Raw genomic sequence first — 24991 nt, forward strand, 5'->3', positions numbered from 1 at the left:
GCTGGGAGGTAGACAGTGCAGATGGCACGGTGGCATTATCTCAACCGACCCCCATGCTCCAAATCCCCTCCGTTCCTTTACGGTGTCAGGCCAGAGGTATGCCAACCTACACCCACCACCACCACCACCACAGACAGCTCTCCCTGGTCCCCTGGGGGCTCAATGGGAGCGTGATGCCTGGCTTAGTGCCACCCTGTGTGGGCACAGCTGTCAGAGTCACCCCCCCCCCCCTGGAGCTGCCGGTCCTCCCCAAAGCTGCACCATATAGAAGTATATTATATAGGTATTATCAGTGTGAGGTGAGGTAGATTGAGGTGGGGCTTTTGATCGTGATGATGTTTCGATAAACTTGTACGGTGAGCCTTAATGTCTCCTCATTTCAGAGAAATGTCCTCCATTTAATGATGGTGGTACTGTCTCTCCTTCATTCTGTCGGTTTCTCTATTTATATTCTCTCTCTCCGTGTACATATATAGATATATTTAAGATTGAAGGGCCTTTATTGGCATCAAAAACGTATATTTATGTTGCCAAAGCACAAATATATATTTAACTCTCTCTCTCTCCCTCCCTCCACCCCTCCAGTGATCCTAGAGAAGCCAATCAGGATCCCCAGGTCTCTGTCGGTGAAGGCGGCCAGCGTCCTCAAAGGATTCCTCAACAAGGTGAGCACAGTCCCTGCTCTGTTTCTATACCTCTCCATACCGCTGTGTATCTCTCTGTAGCCCTCTTTACCTCTCTATATATATGTATATCTCTGTATACCTCTCTATATCTCTCTATCTGTACCTGCCTCTCTCTATCTCCCTCTCTAGCTCTTCTCTCTTCCCCTTTAAATCTTTCTCTCTTATCTCTCCTTTCTCTCTCTCTCTCCCCTCCTCTCTCCCCTCCTCTCTCCCCTCTCCCTCCACCTGTTTCTGTCTCTCCCTCGCCCCTCTCCAGACTTGGCCCAGAGCTGGCCTTGAGTGGGACAGATGCCCACACGAGTCAAGTCCATTTTATCATATCGTTAGCTCCTCTCCACGGGCACATTAGTCAATATTTCTTCCAAGAAGAAATGCAGTTTATTTTGGTAAATTGTACATCATCATCTCATCAATTGGACTTCCTCTTCCACAACCGGAAGGTTAACGTGATGATGTTGTCAAGAGCTCACTAACAGGCTATACACCCCCCACGCACACACATAAACACGCATGCGCACACATTCACACACACACACACTCACTACTCACACACACACATAAACACGCATGCACACACACTCACATGCAAACTCACACACACACACACCGCTGGTTAGCATAACGCTGGCTAGCACACAGCTGGCTGACATAGAGCTGGCCAGCACCCAGTTCACTAACATAAAACTGGCTCACACACAGCTGGCTAGGACACAGATCACTAACTCACCGCTGGCTAGCACACAGATCCCTAACACATACAGCTGGATGGAAATGGTACTTGGTTTTGTCGTTTTTGGATGATCTCGTCCAATCAGCCCTCCTCTTGCATTCTGTCCAACATCCTGCTGTACGTAGACTTCCCATTATAGAAGTACGATAAGCTCTAAACGCCATCTCAGCCCTTCTTCATTCTGCTCAATATGCACATAATAACGCTCACGCCATTGAAAGTGGGTCAGTCCCATTAACATGAGATTGGGATTAGGAGACAGTTTGCTAAAAGGAAACTGGAAAGGAAGATGTTGTTCGTTCTGTGAGAGACCTGCTGTAGGATAAGTGGATGGCAGGTCTGTTTGGTCTACTACAGCCCCCTGTTTAACCCTCAGGCCTTAGGGTGTTTGTGTGTTGGTTTGTGTGTGGATCTGGGTTTGAGCGTGGAGCACGTGTTTACGTTGGCCCATCACCCTGCCCCTTCTCGTAATCAACTGGGGGGGGGGGGGGGGAGTGGTTTGAGCAGACGCAGATAACCATGTGTGCCGCGGGGTTGATGCCACAGGCGATACGGGGGGGAGGGGGGAGTTAATGGGGGAGAGTTTGACGTTGGGGCGGTGGTCCTGGCCGCCTCAACACAAAATGCTGATGCTTTGGTTCATTATTTCATGCAGTGCTTTATTATGATTATTTAATGACTTTAGTAGCTTTTTTGTGTATTTGTGATATTGTTTTAGTAAGGCTGTACCTCACCCTTATTGCCAATTATTGTTAATTCAAAAACTCGATGTGATATAGAAAAAATATATATGAATTAAATAATTCACATCATTATAAAAAAAACGAAAATAGCAGATTTCCTTTAACTTCCAGCTGATTAAAACAAAATATTAATTAAACTTTGTGCTATTACAAGTTTTCTATTTACAAGTTTTTTTAAATGATTAAATCCAGGCTTTAATCATTTATACAATTAATAAGCATGTTCTCTTCATGTATATATTTCCCATACTGACTGATTTCCCACATGAGGGTGTGAACCATGGATACAAACCAACACAAGAGATTCATGTTGTGCTTGAAAGACGATGAAAAACACAGTGTGTCTAGCACTACACTATTGGCTCGCACAATGCTAATAAAGACAATCTACTATTCAACATTTCCTTTAGCAGACGGTTTTATCCCAAGTGGCATACAGCGAACATTAGATCCAGACAGAAAACCACACATGTGAATCCAGCCAAAGGTTTGAAGATCACACAGACAATGGAACCAGGGTGGTCACATGACCTGTGTCTCCTCCCCAGGACCCCAAGGAGCGGCTGGGGTGCCAGGTGGAGACGGGCTTCACGGACATCAAGTCTCACACCTTCTTCCGCACCATCGACTGGGAGCAGGTGAGACCCCCACAGCCTGTATCAGAAAGACAGTTCACCCGGTGACAGTCTTATCCGGGCTGTCTGCACGTTCATCCTTTCACCCACACAAACAGACATACATTCATTCAATCATAAATTCACACACTCAAACGTTCACACATGCAAACATTTACAAGTTCACAGATGTATACACACATTCATGCGTGCATGCCTTGATAGTCCCACAGACTTGCTCAGACATACACCAGTCAGACATTCACCATGTCATACATTCTTACACAGATTCACCCTTTCACACGTGGACAAGCATGTCTCTGGCCGTGCACGGTAGCCAACAGTCAGGGTGGGACAGCGGTGGGGCTTGCTGCTCAGAGGCAGTTCAGCATTTAGCAATGTGTGGCCGAGGATCAAACTAGCCATCCATCCCTCTGGTTACCGGGGCGACCACTTCTTTTCCTTAAGATACTGTCCCCTCAGGGTTGGGGGGGGGCAATGTGGTACCCGACTATGTTAATGCTTTCCTGTACATAGCAAGCTATTTTTGAGGAAGGATCTACTGTACAGTTGTTGAGCGGCATTTCAATATTTAAACGAGATCCCATGCTAATTCCGCAACCACAATCCAACAATTCTTTCTTTGGTTGGCTTTATGATCTGAATTAATTGGAGTATTTTAATTTTACAACAGTTGTCTGTGATATGAGGAATTTAAATAACCAAAAATGACTGTCAGCTTCTATTGTTTGTCTTAACGTCATCACCATCATCAGGGCCCTTTGTTGTGTGCGTGCATGTGTGAGTGCATGTGTGCGTGTGTGTGTCTGTGTGTGTGTGTTAAAAAATGGATGAGACGGTTGTAGACATGGTGCACAGTCTGCCCTCTCTCACAGCAACAGCACAAATAAAAGTGAATTCCTAATCATATGCGCACACACACTGCTCGACTTTGTGTGTGTGTGCGCGCGTGTGTGCGTGTGTGTGTGTGTGTGTGTGTGTGCTTTAAAGCAGAAGTTGCTTGATCGGTGGCGTGGGAGTGACGTACATGGGTGTTTGAACGCAACATGAAAGTGGAATGGGGGTCCATACAATATTCAGCACACCTCTCTGCAAGGCTCGGCTAATGATGATAGGGGAGCGCCTTCTCACACAACCGCCATCACTTCCAACTTTCTGCATCTGGAAACTTTGCTTTCAGTGGATCAATCCCTATGTCTGTGTGTGCGTGTGTGTGTGTGTGTGTGTGTGTGTGTGTGTGTGTGTGTGTGCGGGTGTGTGTCTTTGTGCGTGCGTGTTAAATGTTGAAAAAGCAACGATGGTCGAACTGACTGAATCGCAAAAGATAATCAAACCTGGATAACATTGTTTTTAGGAGGCACAACCAATCTACTATAAATGTAAATGTAAATGGACTGCATTTATATAGCGCTTTTCTAACCATTGGCCACTCAAAGCGCTTTACAATATTGCCTCACATTCACCATTCACGCACACATTCACACACCGACGGCGGAGTCAACCATGCAAGGCGACAGCCAGCTCGTCGGGAGCTAACAGTCAGGGTTAGGTGCCTTGCTCAAGGACACCTCGACACTCAGCTAGGAGGAGCCGGGGATCGAACCAACAACCTTCAGGTTACCAGCCAACCCGCTCTACCTCCTGAGCTACTGCCGCCCCTATACACACCAATGTATTCAGTATTCAGTCATTTATCAGATGTGAACTACATTAGGAGCAGGTAGGGTTGAGGTTTATCTTGCTAGTTGAACACGCTTAGCACTAGACCATCCCGTCCCCACTGTATGTATATATTTATATTTTTTATTATTATTTATATATTGGACTACATTTTGTCACCCTATACAAGGTCCTTTGTGCTCTGCATTAAAAGATAGCCCATCGTGTTATATATAACCTCCGAGGGAGGGGGTCTGTGCTGAAACGAGGCCAGCCAGCACCTGGGGGTACATTAGATTAAGATGACCTGCAGGAGGACATGAATGCAGCCGCTGCGCATGAAGTACAGACAAGATGGTGTAGACGATGGGGACACCCTTTCAGATAGTCTGGATCGTTTTCAGACTGCTTCCACCTCAACCAATCATGCAGCGGATATCTTATCACCCCATCAAGTAACGTTCCCCTCTGTGGAAATACCGTCCAATATTCCTGGACGTTTTTTTAATTTTGTTTTTATAAAGAAAAAGGCATTCTGGAATACGGTATGATATCAATAGCAAAATCCAAAAACTTGAAAGATCCTTTAAAGGCAGAATCTTGGAGATGAGATTCTGTGTTTGGTGTTTTTAGGGACGATGTGTCCCGCCTAGAAGACATTAACATTTAGGGCATTTAGCAGACCCTTTACAATAAGTACTTACAATGAGGCGACTCACAATAAGTACATTTCTCAGAATCTTTTTTTTTTATTGCTGTCGGTACAGTAAGGACATTCATAGAACCAGGTGCAAAGCACTAACAATCACTAGGTAAACCCATTTCCCGTATGCAACAAAGATAGCTAGGATAAGATGTTACACAACAAAGTACTGTAACTAAGTACGACATACAATAAGTGCGTACATTATGTGGCAGGACGGTGGGATGGGGGGCGATATGCAGAGTCTAGGTTAACTCTGAACCCAGTCTAGGTGAACTAAGACCCCAATCAAAAATCCATGCCCTGAACTCACTGGACGGACTTCATTACCACCTGTCCCAGGGAATACTCTACTACTGTGTATCACACAGTTAACACCTTACGAGCCAACAAGCATTGAGGGGTGTGTGTGTGTGTGTGAGTGTGAGTGTGAGTGTGTGTGTGTGTGTGTGTGTGTGTGTGGTGGGTGGATCCGTATAAAAACAGACTAATAAAAGCAGTCTTAACGAGCAATGACAGGGCCGACCCATCAAGCGCAACACAAACGCTGAGCGCGACTTTATGACATCAAGGGCTAAAAAAAAAAAACACGCCCCACCCTACTCCACCGTCACCCTGTCAACACCACAACATGGCAGCTCCTCCACCCCAGCACCCTCACCCTGTCACCCCGCGTACCTGAAAGGGGTGCAGTAGAGAGTGTAGAGAGTTGTTAGGGGGGGGGGGGGGGGCCGACGTCAATGACAGCGTCGGCCCCGTTGCTCGCTCTGCCCTTCAAGCCGGCTGCGTCTCTCTCCGAGGGGCTCCCGGGGGCCCGCACACCTGACACGCTGTTTATCTCCCGTCTCATGTTCCTGACGGCTGCATTCATATTAATATTAATGTTAATCACCAACATGCCACTCTCCAGGGAGGGAGGGAGGGGGTTGGGGTAGGGGGGGTGACATGCTTGAATATCATTTGCCGCCCGGCTACTACTGTTTACTGCTACGGCTACTACTATTTAAGTCAGAAAATGTAGAAGAGGAGCAGCAGTTGAATCAACCAGGGCTGTTGATTCTTTCTCCTATACACAGTACACACTCACACACACTCTCTCTCACACGTACAGACACGCACATACGCATGCACACAGACGCAAGGACACACACACTCAGTGGGTCTGACAGGTGCTGTGATCTCAGGACCCCTGGCCTCCCTCTGAAACCCGGGGTCCCGCTCCCCTCAACCCTTTTATGTTCCCTTCTGGCCCCCAGGCCACTTCCTGTACCAGAGAGAGAGAGAGAGAGAGAGAGAGAGAGAGAGAGAGAGAGAGAGAGAGAGAGAGAGAGAGAGAGAGAGAGAGAGAGAGAGAGAGAGAGAGAGAGAGAGAGAGAGAGAGAGAGAGAGAGAGAGAGAGAGAGAGAGAGAGAGAGAGAGAGAGAGAGAGAGAGACTTCATTACCAACAAACAGTGCTCGCCCTGCCTAGTGCCACATCAGAGGGAGGTGCGATAGAGAGAGAGGGAGGGCGAGAGAAGCCATTGAAGAGTTACATGAGACAAGATGAAAGTATTGGCAACACAAGAGATAAACATACACAGGAGAGAGAGTGAGAGAGAGAGGGGATATTGGAGGGTGCCGCAGGTGAAAAGTGATGGGCGAGAGGGTGACAGCAGGGGAGTGAAGGTGAGGAAAGAAAAGAAAGAGTGGGGATAGAGAAGCAGAGATGAAACAAGGGGTAATGATAGAGAGACACAGTAAGAGGAAAAGGCAGAGTAAGGGGAAAGTTGTGCCAGCTACTATGGGATTTATAGAACTTTATAAAATCCCATAGTAGCTGGAACTTTATACCATGTATATGTAAGGGATAATGTATAGAACGCCGGTCATTATCGGGAAAATAAGCCCCGACAGGGCGAACAGGACAGCGACCCGCAGCGGAGGTGTCTTGCTTCGCCCTGAAGGGGCTTATTTTCGATAATGACCGGCGACGTTCTATGCATTATCCCGCTTATTACACGGCTACTTGCCTGAATGAAATAATAACTTCAAGGTGTGTCTTTTTACAATTCATTTGTAACGTAGTGTTGATCAGCAGAGAAATAGTCTGCCAAAGACGTTGACGTCGCTTAGCAACCGAAGACGCTGGGGTTGAACAAGTTACCGGACTACTAGCGGAGTGATACCAAAGATGTCATCAGAGGCAAAAAATCCTTTGTTTTCCTGGACAGCGGTCAATTATACTTAGCAACGGTGAATTATCAAATATACCGCCGGAAGTTGTGAAGGGCCCATGCAAGTGAACGGAGCGTTCCACGGCATTGTGGAGAGCCGTGTAATAAATACCTAGCACATTCTAACCCACACCATCTTCAACAAGTTTAAGAATCATTCATTCATTTAAATTAATCATTTAAATTTACAATTGTCTAATGTTTATACATTCTATGTTTTTATTTTCGTTTTTATTTGTATGTTTTATGTTGACCCCAGGATGAGTATATTAGGTACTGCTATTGATTGGTCAAAAACAATTATGATGCGACCCCGATTTCATTGAAAAATCGGATTTGTGAGCCTTCTCAGAATGAAGCCAACTTTCACACCTTAGGCGCGTGAATTCCTGAGCACGAGCTACAGAAACCCTGCAGTCCGTTCGTCTTCCCTGAGAGACTAGGACCCTAATGAACCCAACTAACTGCTGCTGAAAAGCTTCTCAGATTCATAAGCATTTAATAAATGTGCTCTCTCCCCCCCTCAGCTGGAGAAGAAACAGGTGACTCCCCCGTTCAAGCCTCAGATCACAGACGACTACGGACTGGAGAACTTTGACACCCAGTTCACCAACGAGCCGGTCCAGCTCACGCCCGACGACCAGTAAGTCCCCCCCCCCCCCCCATTGATCCGTGAGCGAGGAGTGAAACTGTAATTCATAATGATCCTTTGTTTAGAACTTTCACATATTTTAGAACATTATTAAAGCACATACAATTCCAGGAAAAGAAACAAACTAAACAGTTTAAAGGAGAACAGAGCTTACGGACCTACTAGCAGACCTGTATCTGATTAATAACCAATGAGAGCGGCCCGTTTGAGGGTTTAAACTGCAGGTGGCGCAGTAGAACCAGTACGGTTCTTTATTCCCCCCAGCCTCCCAGCTCTGAGGACCTTTTCCAGTTCTGGCCCAGTGCAGCTCACTGGGCCATGTGAAACTGTTATTTATTCAACTCCCGCTTGTCTATCGTTCCAGCAAATACTTTTTGTTCCACGGTGTTGTCATTTGATTCCGTTGTGTCAACCAATGATTTTCAATTGGTTGAGGCTTTTTTTTTTTTTGGTGCTGTCGCAAAATAGAAGCCAAGCACTAAAGACGGATGATGTTTTCATATGTCGGTGTTTGCTGACGTTTGGCTTTTATAGATGGATCTATTTTGACAAAATTATTCCAAGCCTTAAAGTGGTCATGGACAGAGGGTTAAAGAGTAGCCTAATACTACATTTAAAACAGAAGAACAGCACCACCTATGCTTCAATTGGAGGTACTGCGCCTGCCCTGGTTTCTGCTACCAACTGATCTCTTCCCATCGGAAAGAGATACGAGATTCCTAATTCCCAAACCATGTGGTCAGAATCTACCGACTCGCTCTATTTTAACACATTATTACGCATGCTTAAATCATTCTTATACCACGATAATATGCTTGAAATAAGGAATTCCTTCCCTCCCATCTCTCAGTGTAACCACACTCTAACTAGACAACGTTGTGCAAAAAAACCTAAACGTCATTCTCATATATATTTTGGGGTTGAGAGTGAGGGAGGTGTTAGAGTGGTTGGGTGGAGAGAAGAACACACTGGCATCAAATGTGCGTGCACATCAAAAGGCCACTTGGTGACCCGTCCCGTCTCGCTCTCTCCGCCCTAGTTCTGTTTTCTTTCCCTCCTTTCTCTGGCCTCCCCTCCACTGGAGAGTGGGCTGATGTCACCCATTACAGCTCCGAGGGGAGAGGAGGGCACCGTGAACGAAGCCACTCGAAGCCTGCCGACGCAGACCCCCCTCTGAGCTCCTCCAGCCCCTCCCCCTCCCCCGCCCCCCACTCACTGGCTCGTTTGATGGGTTTTGGCAGAGGACAAAAGGAAGGGAGGGTGGGAGGAGGCGGTGGGAGAGAGGGAGGAAGGGATCGAGGTAGAGGCGGGCGTGGAGGTAGAGAGAGAGAGGTACAGAAGGAGGGATGGAGGGAGAGAGAGGGGAGGAAGGGACAAAGCGGTTGGAGTTAGGACATGTGCCAGCATCCTGACTTCATCATCATCATCATCATCATCATCGTCGTCGTCGTCTTCCTCATCTTCATCATCATGGTCGGAGTGAAGGCCCGGGCTAGGATGTTGTGTTCTCTAATCTCTGCTTCTCGGCTCGGTCCAAAACCAATAACTCCCCGGACCGCCCGCCGCTCAACCTGCAGGGCTCTGACCTGAGAGAGCGGTCCCACTCTGGGGCTCTGAGTTCATCTGCTCCAATAAACCACTGATGAACCCAGGAGGAACAACATGGTGGAAAACTAGGAATAACAACGTCATTTTCAGCAGAGTGAAAAACATAAACGTGAGCGCCATCATCCTCCCCCCCTCCTACACCCTTCCTCTAGTCAATTCCTCCTCTTCCTCACCCTCCACCTGTACTACTCCTCATCTTCGTTTTGACTATCTCTTCCTCCTCCTCACTCTCCTCCTCCCCCTCCGAATTATCATCCTCGTTCCTCTCCGACTCCTCTTCCTCCTCATTCTAATCCTTCTTCCAACTCCTCCATAGCCGCCGCCTCCTCCTCCTCCCAATCCGCTGTTACCTCTACCGCCTCTCCTCCTCTTCCTCCCCCTCGCCTCATCCTTCTCCTCCTCATGTATCCTCCTCATTCTCCTTCTTCCTCCTCTGTACTAATCCCTTGCTTCTCACAAAGCATCTGCTAATGCTTTCAAACTCGTGGGGGGAAAATAAATAAATGCAGAAGAAGAAAAAAAAATAAACCAGGAAGACATTTTGTGTTTGTTTTGGTCGCCCCCCAAGCCTTTCCCTTGCTCGTTCAATCTTTTTCTTTCCCTTTTCTTTTCCTTTTTTCTCCTGTATTCCCTCATTCGGCTCCGGCCCCTCGCGGCCGACTGCCAAGACGCACGAAACAAACAAACCTTCTTATTGTCTCTCTCTGCTCTGGAAGTATCCGACATGGGGCTCGCACAACAGGCCGGTGAACACGGCCGCTGTTGCTCAGAAGAACAATATAGGAGTTCTGTCCGCCGGTCAGACCCTGGAACACAGACCGACACACTGGGAGAACACTGGCCCCTTTATGTGCTGGGGGGCTCAGCGTTGTCCTTGGCCCCGAGGTTGGAGACCCCACTCGACTGGGACACAGGGGAGGTAGAAAGCAGCGTGCCCAGAGAGAGAGAGAGAATGCTATCCAAGACCCTCGTAGCCAAAGTGACTTGCTGTTCTGGGCACCGGCTCCATCGCCTCCCACTGCTCACTGCTACACACGTACACATACACACACACACATGCATCAAAACACACACGCACACACATATATAGACCCCATGCAAACATACACACACGCATAAATTTTTAGACACACACACACACACACACACGTACACAAACATGTAAATACATTTACAGACACATACACATGCACAAACACAACCATGCACACACACACACACACACACCCTGACGCACACACACAAACCCACTGGAGATTAGGAAAGAGCCTGTTGCTACACTGGAGGCTGCAGCAGGGTCGCCAAGGAAAAGCATTTATTTTCCCTCAGCCAATCAGAGAGCAGTTCACAGCGTTCCGTCCCTTTACCCATGATTCATCTAAGCTGTAAGTGTGTGTGTATGTTTGCGTGGGCACAAGTGTGTGTGTGTGTGTGTGTGTGTGTGTGTGTGTGTGTGTGTGTGTGTGTGTGTGTGTGTGTGTGTGTGTGTGTGTGTTCCCCTCCTTCTCTTTGTTTGCTCTCCATCTCCCCGTTTTCCCGGGCGGAGAACGCCCCTCGTGAGATAAGAGAGATTCAGCGAACACTGAGTCCGGAACTGCCTGGGTACAGATTAGCCAAACAGGAGCACTAGTGGAATGATGTAATTTGCTATTAGCCCACCACTGGGATTGGGGCTGATTCAAGGTTCTCGGTTTTTGTTTTTGTGGAAAAACTGTATGACCGTAAACGAACGAACTAACGATGGGTGAATTGAACAACAAGGTACAGTCACAAGGTACAGTCACAAGGTGACAAGGTTTATTCCAGTCCAGGGGAATTAGGGAAAGTCACCATGGTTGACCCAGTAGATGAGTCTGGTTTCCCGTGTTACACTGTACCCTGCCATAGGTGGCTAGCCCGCCAAGGACGAAGGCTAGGCTACATGCTAGGCTAGCAGCTGTGCCTTCGTCACACAGCACTATGATATACTTTGATTCCACATTGGTATGCACCTTATGTATTGTTTTTGTGTCGACACATTGCTCTTCACACGTTTGTACAGTTTTGGTGGTTGTATAGCATCAGCCTATGTTAACAAAATGTCCTTTGTGTATTAATGTACTTTAATATACTGGGAATAGTTATGTGGTAACCCTGTGAAAGAGGCCTTTAACTAGACGCACATCACCTTCGTACTGACGAGTGTGCAACACACACACACACACACACACAAACACACACGATCCCAACACAAAGTGAATGAGGGAATGACTAACAGTATCCATGTCGCAGTGACTTATTCCCCCTCGTGTGTGTCTTGCAGGGACGTCATCAAGAGAATAGACCAGTCGGAGTTTGAGGGCTTCGAATACATCAACCCCCTGCTGCTCTCCACTGAAGAGTCTGTATGAGGACAGCACTGAGCGAGAGGGACCGAGAGACACAGAGAGAGCACTAAGAGAGAGAGAGAGAGCGAGAGAGAGGGAGGGACATGTCATGCTTCGCCCACCTACTGTCTGTCCAAGCTGCCTCGCCCGGCCAAAATTGACTCACTCGCCAACTTTCTCTCTCTCAAATACTGTGGAGCAGGGGAATCGAACCCCCCCCACCCTCCCACCACACACACACACAACCCCCCTCTCATCTCTGATACTGGAGCCATACGGAGGGCCCCCGGAGCTCGGAGCAGATCCTGATCTGGTCATAGCAGTACTGCACTCCACTGGTAGGGGGTACCATACTCCGTTTGGTGACATAGCGCAGTGGAAACACAAAAAACGCTGGAGGATGGGACTGCAAGAACATGCCCCAGCCACCGAACCCCCCCCCCCTCCCCCAGCCGTCACACACACACACAAATACACATGCTCAGAACTCTTGCCATTTTAGTCTGTTTGTTTTTTTATTTTTCGCTGCCGGATCGAATGTCGACACGACCGGCCGCGTTGAAAGTTCGGTGTGGAATTCAAGGCGCTGTTGTAGTCATCGTCGCAAACAACCCGCCTAGCGCCGGAAAAAATGACAGTTGTATGTCAGAAGCTGAACATTAATGTGCACTTTTATTTATTTCACTTCACTTTTGGAAAATCTGGGTTTTTTTCGTCCCTTTTAAAGGGGCGAGGACTTCAACGTAAAAAGAATGTACAATGACAAAGGAAAAAACCAACCTGATAAGTTATTGTGTATAATAATGTAGGTAGTGAATCTAAAATGGTTGCCTTTCTATTGATGCAAGTGGCACATTTTCAACCATGATCGTTTTTATTATTTTGTTTTTCTCCAAATCAGCATCATCTTTACATAAAAAGAATAATATTGTTAAAAACAAGTGGAAGACATTTTATTTAAGAAGTGCCTCGAAGATCCAATTACAGTATGCGTCATCTCTCTGATTACACCTAATCGCTGTATAGGTCGTTAGCTAGTATCACATTAGCTGGTCTAAAAAACAAACATAATAAAATACAAACCACTTATAATGTTGATTTGAGGTCAGAATCTAATTGACTTCAGTTTGTTAGCTCACGTAAGTCTGGGAAAATTCTAGCACAACTGTATGATATAAAGGGTTTTGGTCACGATGGGCAGAGAGAGTAATGCTTACAAAGTATACTACTTAATACTATCAATTAAATGTCACGACAAGAACCATGGACAGAGCACTCTGGGACTTACAGAGACTAGAACGACGGATTGTTAGGACCTGTGGAGGACCTGTTACCCCAACATTGAGTTTTCCTCGACTTGCAAGATCGAGGTCCGGTCTTGTTTGTAACAAATAACCAAACTTTGGAAGTAAACCGGAAAGAGTAGGATGGTCCAGTCAAACAGTGGGTTTCAAACAACTGAGTTGCTTCTGGAAAAGCAACGTCTGAATGACTAAATGGTAAAAAACAACAACAAGGGAACAGCTTGGCTTGTGCAATCGATGCTTTGGATCAGGTAACCATAGCTAACGCTCAGAAGCAACAGTTGTTGTGATGGCGTGTGTCACCGGACACAAGGCTGTTCGTGAGGTTTGGTTTGGGTGTTTGGTCCCTCGACCAACAGCCGTGACCACCAGAGTGACGAGAACGTGGTGGGTACCATGATGCTTGGCAGGTGGACGTTCTGCTCGCAAATGGGTATCTAAATGCCAAATCCCAAATGCCATTTCTTAAAAAAGGGTTTCAGCCTCCCATAGCCTGCTCCAAGCAGAATGAGTCACGGGCGCTCTTGTTACTGGCGTGTACTACTCTGTGACGAGGGTGCATTCATCCGCACGTGTGCTTGGGGTGATACCGGAGGAGGGTGGTACTGCGGGTATCAGGACCCTACGGCCCCCCACTACCACGTTGGAGAGCGATTGAACAAATGACCACATTTGTGAATTTGCTGCCAAAATCCATCAGGGCACACTTAAGTACTGTCGAATGGTCTGATGAACAAAAAGTGTTTTTGTCTTGCTTTTTAAATCAACAAATCCACCTGTTGGTTTGCTTGAGGCACATAATTAGATAAGTTGATTGACTACGATAAGCTAGTGGTTCCCAAGCTTATTCCCGTTTTACATTTGATGTATGTACTGTACAGAGTGCCACTGGCACAAGCCATAGTACACCAAGGGTACTCTGTGATGTAAGCAAATTATTGAGTTTTTAATAGTGTAAGTATTTTTTTTTTGGATGGGTTACTACATCACAAAGTACAGAGACAAACCAAGCACGTTTTTGACCTCGACAGGATTCACCACTAGGTGGCGGCAAACTCCCTACTGTGGTCTTGGCGTGTAGTTGCTCTTTAAGGACATAAGGATATGACGAAACCTCCCTAGCACTTCTTTGTCATCCCAATGTTTCACGCCATCAAGTGCACTGATAACGCCGCAGGGGGCTTAACAATGGTTCCCACCCTCTTCAAATGCATTCATTTCTGCCCTTTTTAAAATATTCAACCCAGCGTTTAGTGCCCCATTTGATCACGTTTGACCCGTGCTAATTTGATAGTGATGTAATAGGATTAATAAACTGGTCCCGAGTCAAAGGCTTCTGTAGTAGCCCAAGGGGCTATCTTAAGCCTGTGTGTGGGTTGTGTAAGATAAGGTGCTATCACTGATTAGCCACAAACCACAAGAAAACGTGCAGGCACTCACACACATACACACAGTCCTAGGCAGCAAGGCTGAAAAAGTATATAAATTAAAAAATGTTGAGTTGATCTCTTTCGCACTCTTATTTTTCATTGTCAAATCCCGTCAAACGCTTTTGTTTTGTCTAATTGTGAAACAGAAGATCCGGTTGCATTGTTTTACTCAAGGGACCAATAAGACAACCTGAGAGTCCTCATCTGACAACCCAGTGGCCGCCATTTTAAAGTAAAGTAACGTTTGCTTAATGAAAAAACATTTCATTAAACAAAAATGTGCTCCGACCATGATGATTTATTTCGTTCTAACATTTGCTGGCTGTATGTACTTTATTCTGCTTTGATTATGCATCTCTGTAAATATCTGTAATTATAAAACAAATACCGTTTTTTTCTGTGAACAGCATCCGTTTTTTGTGTACTGCAGCAGTTCAAATTAATTGTGTGCGTGTGCGTGCGTGCGTGCGTGCGCGCGTGTGTGTGTGTGTCTTTGTAAATGTGTGACAAAAGTTAGGCACAGAAATCAAAATAATTAAGCTGTGGAAAAACAAAGCATTGGGTGTGGTTAAAAACAGCTGTGTACTTAAAAATGAAAGTTTACTTAATATGTAGGTTTACTTACAAACAAAAAAAACTTGTATTTAAATGAGGGGCACAAAAAGAAAGTCCAGTAAATGTCCTTAATAATAATAACTTCAAGGTAAATTAGGGAATTTAGCATCTAACTGGTCTACTGGGATTCGAACACACTAGTCACTCAGCTACCAACTCAGTTCCAGGTTTGTTTAGCAGTTTTCCTTCCTCATATTTTGCCTCGATAAGGTGTACTCATTAAATTAACTGATTTGGATAAGATTAACCAAAAATATCCCTTATATTACAATTAATTAAAGAAGAACATTAAGAAAAAAAGGACATTGATTTTCTAAGCAAATGTATTGGTAGTGCTGCCCACTATCAGGCTTGAACAAAGTACAAGAAGCTTTTGAAGGACCAAGTTTAAAAAAGGAGCCATCTCAGCCTGTCTCTTCTCTTGAGAGCATCACTCCCTTCTCTTAGCCAAAGTAATCTATACAAAATGTATAAAGCAGAATAACCCCAAAAAGATCAACAACTGACTTGAGTGCATTCTGGCTAATGTATTCAGGATCACCTAGTGGGAAAGTAGTGAGCTGATTCCCAAGTCTTCCCACATCCAATTGGATTATACTTACTTATGTTGTTCTTCTGTGGCTTACGTTAAGGCATTGTTCTTATGTCTTATCTGCCAGATTTTTGGCACACATCTCCTCCTACGGTTTGTGGTATCAACACCTAACAAAGTAAATTCCTAACGGTAACCGAGTCAAGGTTCAAGTTCACGTTTATTGTATTGCCACAAAGCTAGGCTGGGGGAATTAACTTCCATTTCCGACGCTAAATTGATTTCAAATAGACACACATATGGGATTTGCATTTCTCGCCTTCTGCACAATAGAGCATAGACTGGGTGATACAGAACCCACGTAAACGACCCAGAACACCATAGCAACGGCCCAGGACACCCTAGCAATGCCCTAGAAACCTAGTATCGTGGCGAATGTAGCGTGCTAGCGCATTAGCACGCTAGACATATTAACAACAATGCAAAAAGACAAACAACGGAATGAACTAGGATAGATCAACCTCAGACAAAACACAATAACATGTAGCCTATACATCGTGTTTAAATGTAAGAACTCTAGGTAGTGACAAACAGTAAACATCGATTGCTTGTCAAGACAGTTGATATTCTCCACCAATCTATTAAACAATGTTAAAGAAAATGTCTTTTGACGCTGGGTAAGGACATACCCAGTGTGCCCTGGGGATGTCCGTAATTCTTGCAGAATGTGGCAGTGATGGGAAGGTTGTACCTGATTGGTTTGGAGCGTTCCAGGGCCAACCCTATTGGTTGGGGGAGGGCCAGGGCCAACCCCCCACCCCATCCAATAGCCACTCTCACCAGGCCATGTCGACGTTCATCTCGGACAGACACTGGGCCAGGTGGCTGTCACAGTCCATCTGGCTGAACCTGGGGAGTCACAGGGAGACAGCCAGGACATTACTAGTGGAGCTAGCGCATGCCCACACTCACACACAACTATTGAAGCGAGCACGCTCACACACACATCCATGAAGTGACCGCCGAAACGAGCCAAGGCACACACACACTCCTGTCAAGGGAATTACTGGTGGAAAACACACACTACTGGTTGGTGGAGCTAGGACGCAGGCATGTGCGCGCACACACACACACACACACACACACACACACACACACACACACACACACACACACACACACACACACACACACACACACACACACACACACACACACACACACACACACACACACACACACACACACACACACACACACACACACACACACACACAGTTGGGGGAGGAAAACATGAGGGGTCCTCCTGCTCTTTTGAGAGCATTTTAAAATGTGCTGAACACAGCGATCTGAATACACCCTGCTACGTTACAGCATGTACTAATCTACCAGCACTTATATGAAACAGCCAAGGTTGCAGTGAAGGCATCTGTGTTTTTTTTTTCTCTGTTTAGAGAATAAACCCATCTATAAAGACAACTAAACTGTCTCAAAAAAATACAAAAGAAAACTTCTGAAATAGGATTTCAAAAGATGTTCCTCAGTTCGATAGCTCAGCATGTGTTTCCTTGACCCATAACCAGGACACAGTTTACAGTTTAAAAAGGACAATACCGGTCTAGGTAATCAAACCATTTTGATTTGACTGTCTCTTATATTGGAAACATCCTTTAGGGATCCATTCTGCGATGGTGTAGTTTTTAGAAAGACACTGGGATCATGTCCCCACAAATGTCGAGAAACCGGTGAATTATCCCTTCCAAAAACCGCAATCAAACTAAAGTGGACAAAGGGATATGACAAGTCTGTCAAATCCGCAATCTCATCCGTCATTTGCTAAGCAATAGTCAATCGGCAAAATCTTCAAATGTTCTCACGATTTCGGGGAGCACTTAGTAGAGTGTTCAAGCCATACATGTTTTTCCCATCTTCGTGTCATAATTCAAAAAATAATTTTGGTTGGTTTTGGTTTGGGTGTTTGACTCCCTGCTACTTAGGGACATGATGGTAGATACATGCATGTTGCTAAATGACTGAACAGACACAATGTCAGATGATGCTCCAGGTGCGTATTCCCTTACCTGCTTGGGAACACCAGCGTACACATGGGGCAACACTGGGTTCGTTCTCGCCCTCCTTCTCCTAGCTCCGCCTCCTTCGGTCCATCCCCCTTGCCGCCACCCTGTCGCTGAGCCCCAGATGGTCCCGCCTCCTCCACCCTCTCATCCAACATGGCCTCCTGCACCCCCCTCGTGGTCTCCCCCCTCTCTGCCAGGTGCTCCCCTGAAAAGGGGGGCACCACCGGGGGGGGCTCACAAGCTCTGGCGGTGGACCCGCTCCAAAGCGGGAACGGCCGTACCGGCCTGCCAGCGAGATCCCCCGTTCGCCGCGTCTTCTCAGGGACCGACTCTCTGCCTGCCGGGACCTCCTTCTGGGTCGGGGCTGGTCTCGAGTCCTCCCTCCTCCCTGGTGGTGAATAGACCACCAGGGAGGAGGGACTGGCCGCTGTGGTCTCTGGGACCTGGAGCCCACCTCCTCCTCCGCCCTGAGGAGGGGTCACCGGAGGACTAGCGGGGGGTGAGGGTTCGACGGGTTGCGCTGGGGAGTGGGTATCGAGGGGTCGGGGGGGACTTCGGAGAGGGGATCCTGGGGGTCTGGAGGGTTCAGGGAAAGGGGGGACTTCATTGGCTGGAGTGGGTGGCTGGCGTTCGCTCTGCCTGGAAGTCTAGAAACAATTGATAAGAGAATAGTCATTTAAAATTGGATTTTGAACTGAGGCAATGACAACATACTGATTTTAAATAAAGTGCTGCAAAGAATAATTGGCTTAAGTTTTGCTTATTATGGCCCTCAGGGCTTCGCCATAGGTGCTATAGCTAGAGGGGACTCTCTAAATCGACGCCACTTCGACCTGGGCGGGACTTTACGTCCTACGTCACTCGCTATGGGTGTGCATGTGTGCGCATAGCCGTCACTCGCGATGGGTGTGCATGTGAGAAAGGTTTTGGCTTTAGTGTCTATGGGTTGGTAATAACGGTTCTGATGATTTTTCTGATGGAAAAGTGGTCTTTTATTTCCATAATCTTTGTTCAGTGAACGCATAAACCTGTTTGTTAGTTAGCAGTTAAACTAAATGCGATCTCTTTGTTTACAGTTAGCAACGACCAACTGATGATTGGGGGTTCGATTCCCCAGTGATGCAAGGTTTTTTCTTTCATTTTGGACTGCACACACATCGCGAGTGACGGATACTCGCACAATGTACACACATCACTGTCTTTACAATTTCTAGGCAACCGAAGTTGAAAGATTGTCAAGTGGTTAACTCTTGAATCGCATGTACTAAGACCTGATGGGTTAGTGGTCAGAGAACAACTCATTAACGCGGGGATAAGGGGTTCGATTCCTTAATGAAGCTAGCTTTTTTCTTTCATATTGGATTGGATGTTTGTATGCCATTTTGCGTAACTTGTAGTTTATGATGAAGAAATGTTACTGGGGTTAAGGTTTGGGTAACGCTAAGGGTAAGACACAAAGTGTTTTTGCAACACAATATTTCTTACAATAACAAAGTCCAAAGTTTTGATGACTCCAGTAGGAAACTTAAGATACCTAGAGAAATGCGTGAGTGCTCACAAAACATCAACAAGTCAGCAGTGTGGTACAGGGTGATCATTTCTGATATACAGTACAAAAGCTGAAACTATTAGCCAGGAGTGGGAAAGATGCAGACGCAGACTTGGGAAGCATTCAGACGCACCAACACACAGTTGCCTGTTGCAAAATGGTTCAGAGTTTAATATAAATAGTTAGGGTTAGCTGGTATGGCGTTATCTGGTATGGCTATAGTCTAATGTTAGCTTAGTTCGTGTTGTTTCGTCATGTTAATCGCTAGTAATAGTAAGTCATTTGTAGAAATATAGCCTATCATCACAGACTGTAGGAATGTCACCCACCCTCCATCGCGTACGACACTGACGCTCGTAGTGCAAGGGAGTTCGTGCACAGATCCCTGAGACAAACGGCTACGCGCACACATGCAAACCCATAGCGAGTGACGTAGGACGTAAAGTCCCGCCCAGGTCGAAGTGGCGTCGATTTAGAGAGTCCCATAGCTAGAGAGAGACAGAGGAAATAAAATGGATGGCAAGTGCATCTTACCGCTGCGGAGGGTTCTGGGAGGGGGTCCCAGTGCTCAGAACCCAGGAAAGGGAGAACTGTCTCTATTGCGCTGGCCCATAGCTTTTCTGACGAATTCAGATCGTTTCGAGTCCACCATGGTAGGGTTGGAGACACTGTTCTGCAAATCGGGGAAATTTATGTTAGAATCTGTGGCGATACGTTATAGTTTTCCAAAACTACTGATGATGTACAGCGCTACATTGCATTCAATTAACAGCTGGCATGCTTGTATTTCTTGTTTAAATCCCTTATATAATGTGTCCATCACATGTAGCCTATAGAGTATAGAGCCAGTATAAGCCCGTTAATGTTGAATAAACAGCAATAAGCCCTACATTTTCTTACCCCCTATTTCCTTTGCTACTGTCAGTCTTTACTTCTTTGGTAAGATCAGGGGAATTGAACGGTATACTAAACTTCATCAAAGAATCTTTTTTGTATCTGTCCCCTTGAGGCTCGATCACAGCGGATTTCTTTCTCTTCAGCTTAGATTTAGGGTATTTGTCCGCCATGTGTGGTTTGGTATTAAACTTCGCGGTAAATCCCACAGCTGGACGAGACGAGGACTTCCTTGTTTGTACAGTGATGTCACTAAAATACAACCAATAAGAAACACGCAGCCGGCAAGGCAATTTGTATGCATATTTATAATCCAAATTGATAAATGTGTTTTACGGCTGATGCTATGATATCATGTACTGTATAAATTATTGTTTCTATATATTATTGTTAATAAACAAATGAAAAATATTCAATGAAACGTTATTATCAATGCATTCATTTTATGATTTGTTTAATAAATATTCATTCATTAAAAAACGTTGTCTTCTTTCCAAAATCCATCTACTAACATGCATAAAGATCTATAATGTGAATAAAAGTAAATCGGAAAAAAACCGGTGTTTTGTGCCAGTTAATACAACTTCACAAAGGTTGTTTATAGCTGCTGATGGGTTATAACATTGTAGTAATATCTACGTGTGTTTGTCCTCTTGGACCTCTTAAGATCTAGCACAGGCCTGGCCGCATTCATATCCCTCTTGCCTGGAATAATGAAATCTCCTCTTTCAAATTCACATAGGCCTGGGTGTGCATCAACAAAACATTAAGGTGACATCATGCACAAGTGCTAGCTCCATCACAACCTTACTGTCGGTAGGCTATATAGGGTTAAGGACACACAATAAGTGGAAACTTGAAGTCATATTATTGGTGGGACTACACTCTGTAAAGTCTTCTAAGCTTTTCGACAGAGGCGAGGGACCAACGGATAGCGGCTACAATTATGCAATGGAAAAGACAAGGAGAAGCTGGAACTGAGCGAAGGAAAAGAAGAGAAGAGAGAGGGATTAAAACCCGCTATGGGAAAACCTGCCACTTTGAAATAAGGTGAGGCCAGTAATTTTTGAATGGTGCCCGGTTTAGATTGCTATTCCAGAGGGTTTGTTCTTCAGTCGCCAACAAGGGTAAAATACTTTTTTCCCCTCAACCACAGAGTCCTTTAAGCACTGAAACACAACGGCAGCCAGCGAGAGAGACTGGGTCTTGGATGACTTCTATTGCAGTGGGGGGGAGGGGGGGGGGTGGCGCCTAGGCCTTGGAAAGTGATGTTATGTCGTCGAGGAGGAGTTGTGATCCCATGTTGTGCACGGTAACCATGGCTACGGGCAGGATAGATGATGTGGAATAAAAAGTAGCCGAGCCCTCGTCCAATTTGGGATGGAAAGGGCCCCGCAAAATGCACCGGGAAAAATAGGCAGGGGATATTATGTAGAAACACAGAAGAATAACACAATAATGATAACCATTACCCATTCACAAAACCCATATTACAATAATCGTTTTGAGAATATGATACGTTGACAAGAGGGTAACGCGCGCGCACACACACACACACACACACACACACACACACACACACACACACACACACACACACACACACACACACACACACACACACACACACACACACACACACACACACACACACACACACACACAAATGTGTGTTATACGAGTTTTAAAGTCATTCACCGGTGGTAATTTCTATTTATTGTGTACAAACGCAAAAGCCAATGAATCTTCAATAATGAGTTCAAATAATAACTTGATAAATGTCCAATTGATTGTACTGCTGCCGCTGTAGTAGCAGTAGTAGGAGCGCATAGAGCTTCCCAAATTAGGCCCTTCCTATTAAACTGCAGTTATAATCGCATCTGGCTAGGGGACGCCATAGGAGTAGTAAACAACCATTCTTAAAGTTGCTCTGGAAGTCTGACCTTAACTACACGGTACACACATTCCGAAGATGCGAGAGAGTATAACTAATTAAGCAGAATTGATGCAGCATATAAACGGAATTATGAATAGGCTACTGCTTTGTTGGCTGATGTAAAAACATTTTGTCTAATTCGAATATACGTGTGGTAATAGAATAAATGCGGTATTACAATAAATCACAGGTAACTGCTTTGCACCATAATAGGTACTGAAACAGATCTCATAAAGCCTGTTCTATTAGCATATCCTATTACGAATCACTGAATATAGGTTATTACAACTACTTTAAAATATAACCAACCTACTAATACTAGCCTTATCCAACGTATACATATGTCTAACGTAGGCCTATATATAAACCAATATCTAAAACAATTAAAAATAATGTTCAAAAACAAGTTTTGTTTTTTTAACATTAAAGATATTAAGGTTTCTTTTACGTTTCCTCTTGTAATGTAATCGGACACTCGGTTAGTTGGTGCCGTTCGACAAAAATAAAAATAAAACAATATAGCAGAGAAAAGCAGAAGAAAATAAACCGCGTCCATGTCGTTCAATTTGCATTTCCCCTCGGAAGCTAAATTTGACTCGTCTCGCAAAAAACCCCACCCATCCTCTTGGTTTTTACAGCCGTGAACCAAATGATTCACATAAGCTCTGGTCGCTTTTTCTTCTCCATTCTCTCCCTCTTTCCTTCCCCTTCTCACTCCCTCTTGTACGGCTGCTGGCTGCTCTACACCCGAGAGGAGGGGGAGTGGCGGCTGGTTCCTGGAACAGCCGAGCCTGCCTGCGGAGTCAGTCACATTCTTGGCTGGGATTCAATGACTGAGCCAGACACACACAAACACACCAAGGAGGAGAGAGGGAGGGCTGTGGTGTGTGTGTGTGTGTGTGTGTGTGTGTGTGTGTGTGTGTGTGTGTGTGTGTGTGTGTGTGTGTGTGTGTGTGTGTGTGTGTGTGTGTGTGTGTGTGTGTGTGTGTGTGTGTGTGTGTGTGTGTGTGTGTGTACGAGAGAGAGAGAGAGAGAGAGAGAGAGAGAGAGAGAGAGAGAGAGAGAGAGAGAGAGAGAGAGAGAGAGAGAGAGAGAGAGAGAGAGAGAGAGAGAGAGGCGGGGGACTAGAGAGAGAGAGAGGCGGGGGAGAGAGAGCGAGACTAGCTCATAGACTTCTCATCTCCATACAGGCATAGCGAACTGCGGGGGCAGACGGAGTGTAGTCTCTGCTGCAGTAGAATACTCGACAGCAAAAATAGGGTTTTAAGTAGGCTAACGACTTTTGTTAATCGATTGTCGTAGAGAACAGACACGCGGACACGATTCGTTTACTTACTTACTTTTTTTCGGAAACTTAAAAGCGCGACGGAGTTTGCGAGCGGACAGCGAACCAGACCAGCAATGGACAGTGCGGAGCGTTCAGCAGCACGGAGAGTCTCGCCGGTGTCGCCGTCCGCCTAGTGTTAACCCAAGGGGGGCTACGCTTACGACAACTCTTCGGTCTGGGACTTTTTTTTTCCCCGTGGATGTTTGATGAAGCGTTTCGCAATCTCGACAAACTCTGGGAGAGCTCGGATTTACGAGGAACGTGGACCTATTTCATCGAGTTTGCGTTACTATTTGACCGACTCCCAGTCGACGAGAAGAATTGCCATTTGCAAAGTTGAGGGGAAAACATGGAGACGGTAACTCGCCAGAGCTTCCAGCCTCATCCGGGACTGCAACAAACTCTGAAGCAGTTCCATCTCAGTTCTATGAGCTCACTCGGCGGACCTGCGGCATTCTCGGCCAGGTGGCAACATGACCTCCTGTTCAAGAAAGAGGGGAAAGAGCCCGAGCCCGTCCTGCATCTGCCCATGCAGTCGGCACCCCCTCCCGTGATGCCGGGACCCCTGTTCATCCCCTCGGACCGCTCCACCGAGAGGTGCGAGACGGTGCTCGAGACCGAGACCATCTCGTGCTTCGTGGTCGGCGGGGAGAAGCGACTGTGTCTGCCGCAGATCCTCAACACGGTCCTGCGGGACTTCTCCCTGCAGCAGATCAACTCGGTGTGCGACGACCTTCACATCTACTGCTCGCGGTGCACGGCGGACCAACTCGAGATCCTCAAAGTCATGGGGATCCTGCCATTCTCCGCTCCGTCTTGTGGCCTCATCACCAAGACGGACGCGGAGCGGCTGTGCAACGCCCTGATTTACGGCGGCGCGTACCCGCCGCACTGCAAGAAAGAGTTCACCGGCGCCCCGCTGGAGCTGGAGATCACTGAGAAGAGCTTCAAAGTGTACCACGAGTGTTTCGGAAAGTGCAAGGGTCTTTTCGTGCCCGAGTTGTACACCAGCCCCAACGCAGCGTGCATCCAGTGCCTGGACTGCAGACTAATGTACCCGACCCACAAGTTCGTTGTGCACAGTCACAAGTCGCTGGAAAACAGGACTTGCCACTGGGGCTTTGACTCGGCCAACTGGAGGGCTTACCTGCTCCTGGGCCAGGATTACACGGGCAAAGAGGAGAAGGCGCACCTCGAACAGACATTGGACGAGATTAAAGAAAAATTCGACTTCGCTAACAAGTACAAGAGGAAAGCGTCAAGGGTGAGTTTGGCTTTAGGCTATTACAGCGGTATAACAACCCTCAACTTGTCATGCATCTCCCTTACT

General features: G+C 46.3%; 3 protein-coding genes across 10 annotated transcripts in view; 2 read left to right on the plus strand and 1 right to left on the minus strand.

The window, feature by feature from the left end:
- The window catches only part of prkcz (protein kinase C, zeta), a 75501-nt gene extending 60362 nt beyond the window's left edge, over positions 1-15139 (plus strand). For all 6 annotated transcript variants that reach the window (XM_056598644.1, XM_056598637.1, XM_056598667.1 and 3 more), the window contains 4 exons: positions 586-665; positions 2708-2797; positions 7898-8013; positions 11933-15139. In XM_056598644.1, coding sequence (XP_056454619.1) covers positions 586-665; positions 2708-2797; positions 7898-8013; positions 11933-12020 — 374 coding nt within the window. In that variant the 3' untranslated portion in view covers positions 12021-15139. The remainder of the gene's footprint in view (positions 1-585; positions 666-2707; positions 2798-7897; positions 8014-11932) is intronic.
- On the minus strand, positions 2060-20651 carry si:ch73-70k4.1 (uncharacterized). Of its 3 annotated transcripts, none has more exons than XR_008896497.1 (5): positions 20405-20651; positions 20039-20177; positions 17959-18602; positions 16629-16786; positions 2060-2813 (listed from the first exon to the last, which is right to left on the minus strand). XR_008896497.1 is itself a non-coding variant. In XM_056598686.1 (4 exons), exons 1-4 carry the CDS (start codon positions 20569-20571, stop codon positions 16714-16716), a joined length of 1023 nt encoding a protein of 340 aa, XP_056454661.1. In that variant the 5' UTR covers positions 20572-20651; the 3' UTR covers positions 12440-16713. The 3 variants fall into 3 exon arrangements, 1 of the variants encoding a protein (XP_056454661.1); XR_008896496.1 differs by lacking the exon at positions 2060-2813 and adding an exon at positions 12458-12612; XM_056598686.1 differs by lacking the exon at positions 2060-2813 and having other exon boundaries at positions 12440-16786.
- A 2846-nt stretch (positions 20652-23497) lies between these two features.
- Positions 23498-24991, plus strand: part of skia (v-ski avian sarcoma viral oncogene homolog a) — a 62899-nt gene continuing 61405 nt past the window's right edge. The window contains exon 1 of the mRNA XM_056598704.1: positions 23498-24925. Within this exon, the coding sequence (XP_056454679.1) occupies positions 24011-24925 (915 nt within the window). The 5' untranslated portion in view covers positions 23498-24010. The remainder of the gene's footprint in view (positions 24926-24991) is intronic.

The sequence above is a fragment of the Gadus chalcogrammus genome, chromosome 1, assembly GCF_026213295.1.
Source record: "Gadus chalcogrammus isolate NIFS_2021 chromosome 1, NIFS_Gcha_1.0, whole genome shotgun sequence".
NCBI classification, from domain to species: Eukaryota; Metazoa; Chordata; class Actinopteri; order Gadiformes; family Gadidae; genus Gadus; species Gadus chalcogrammus.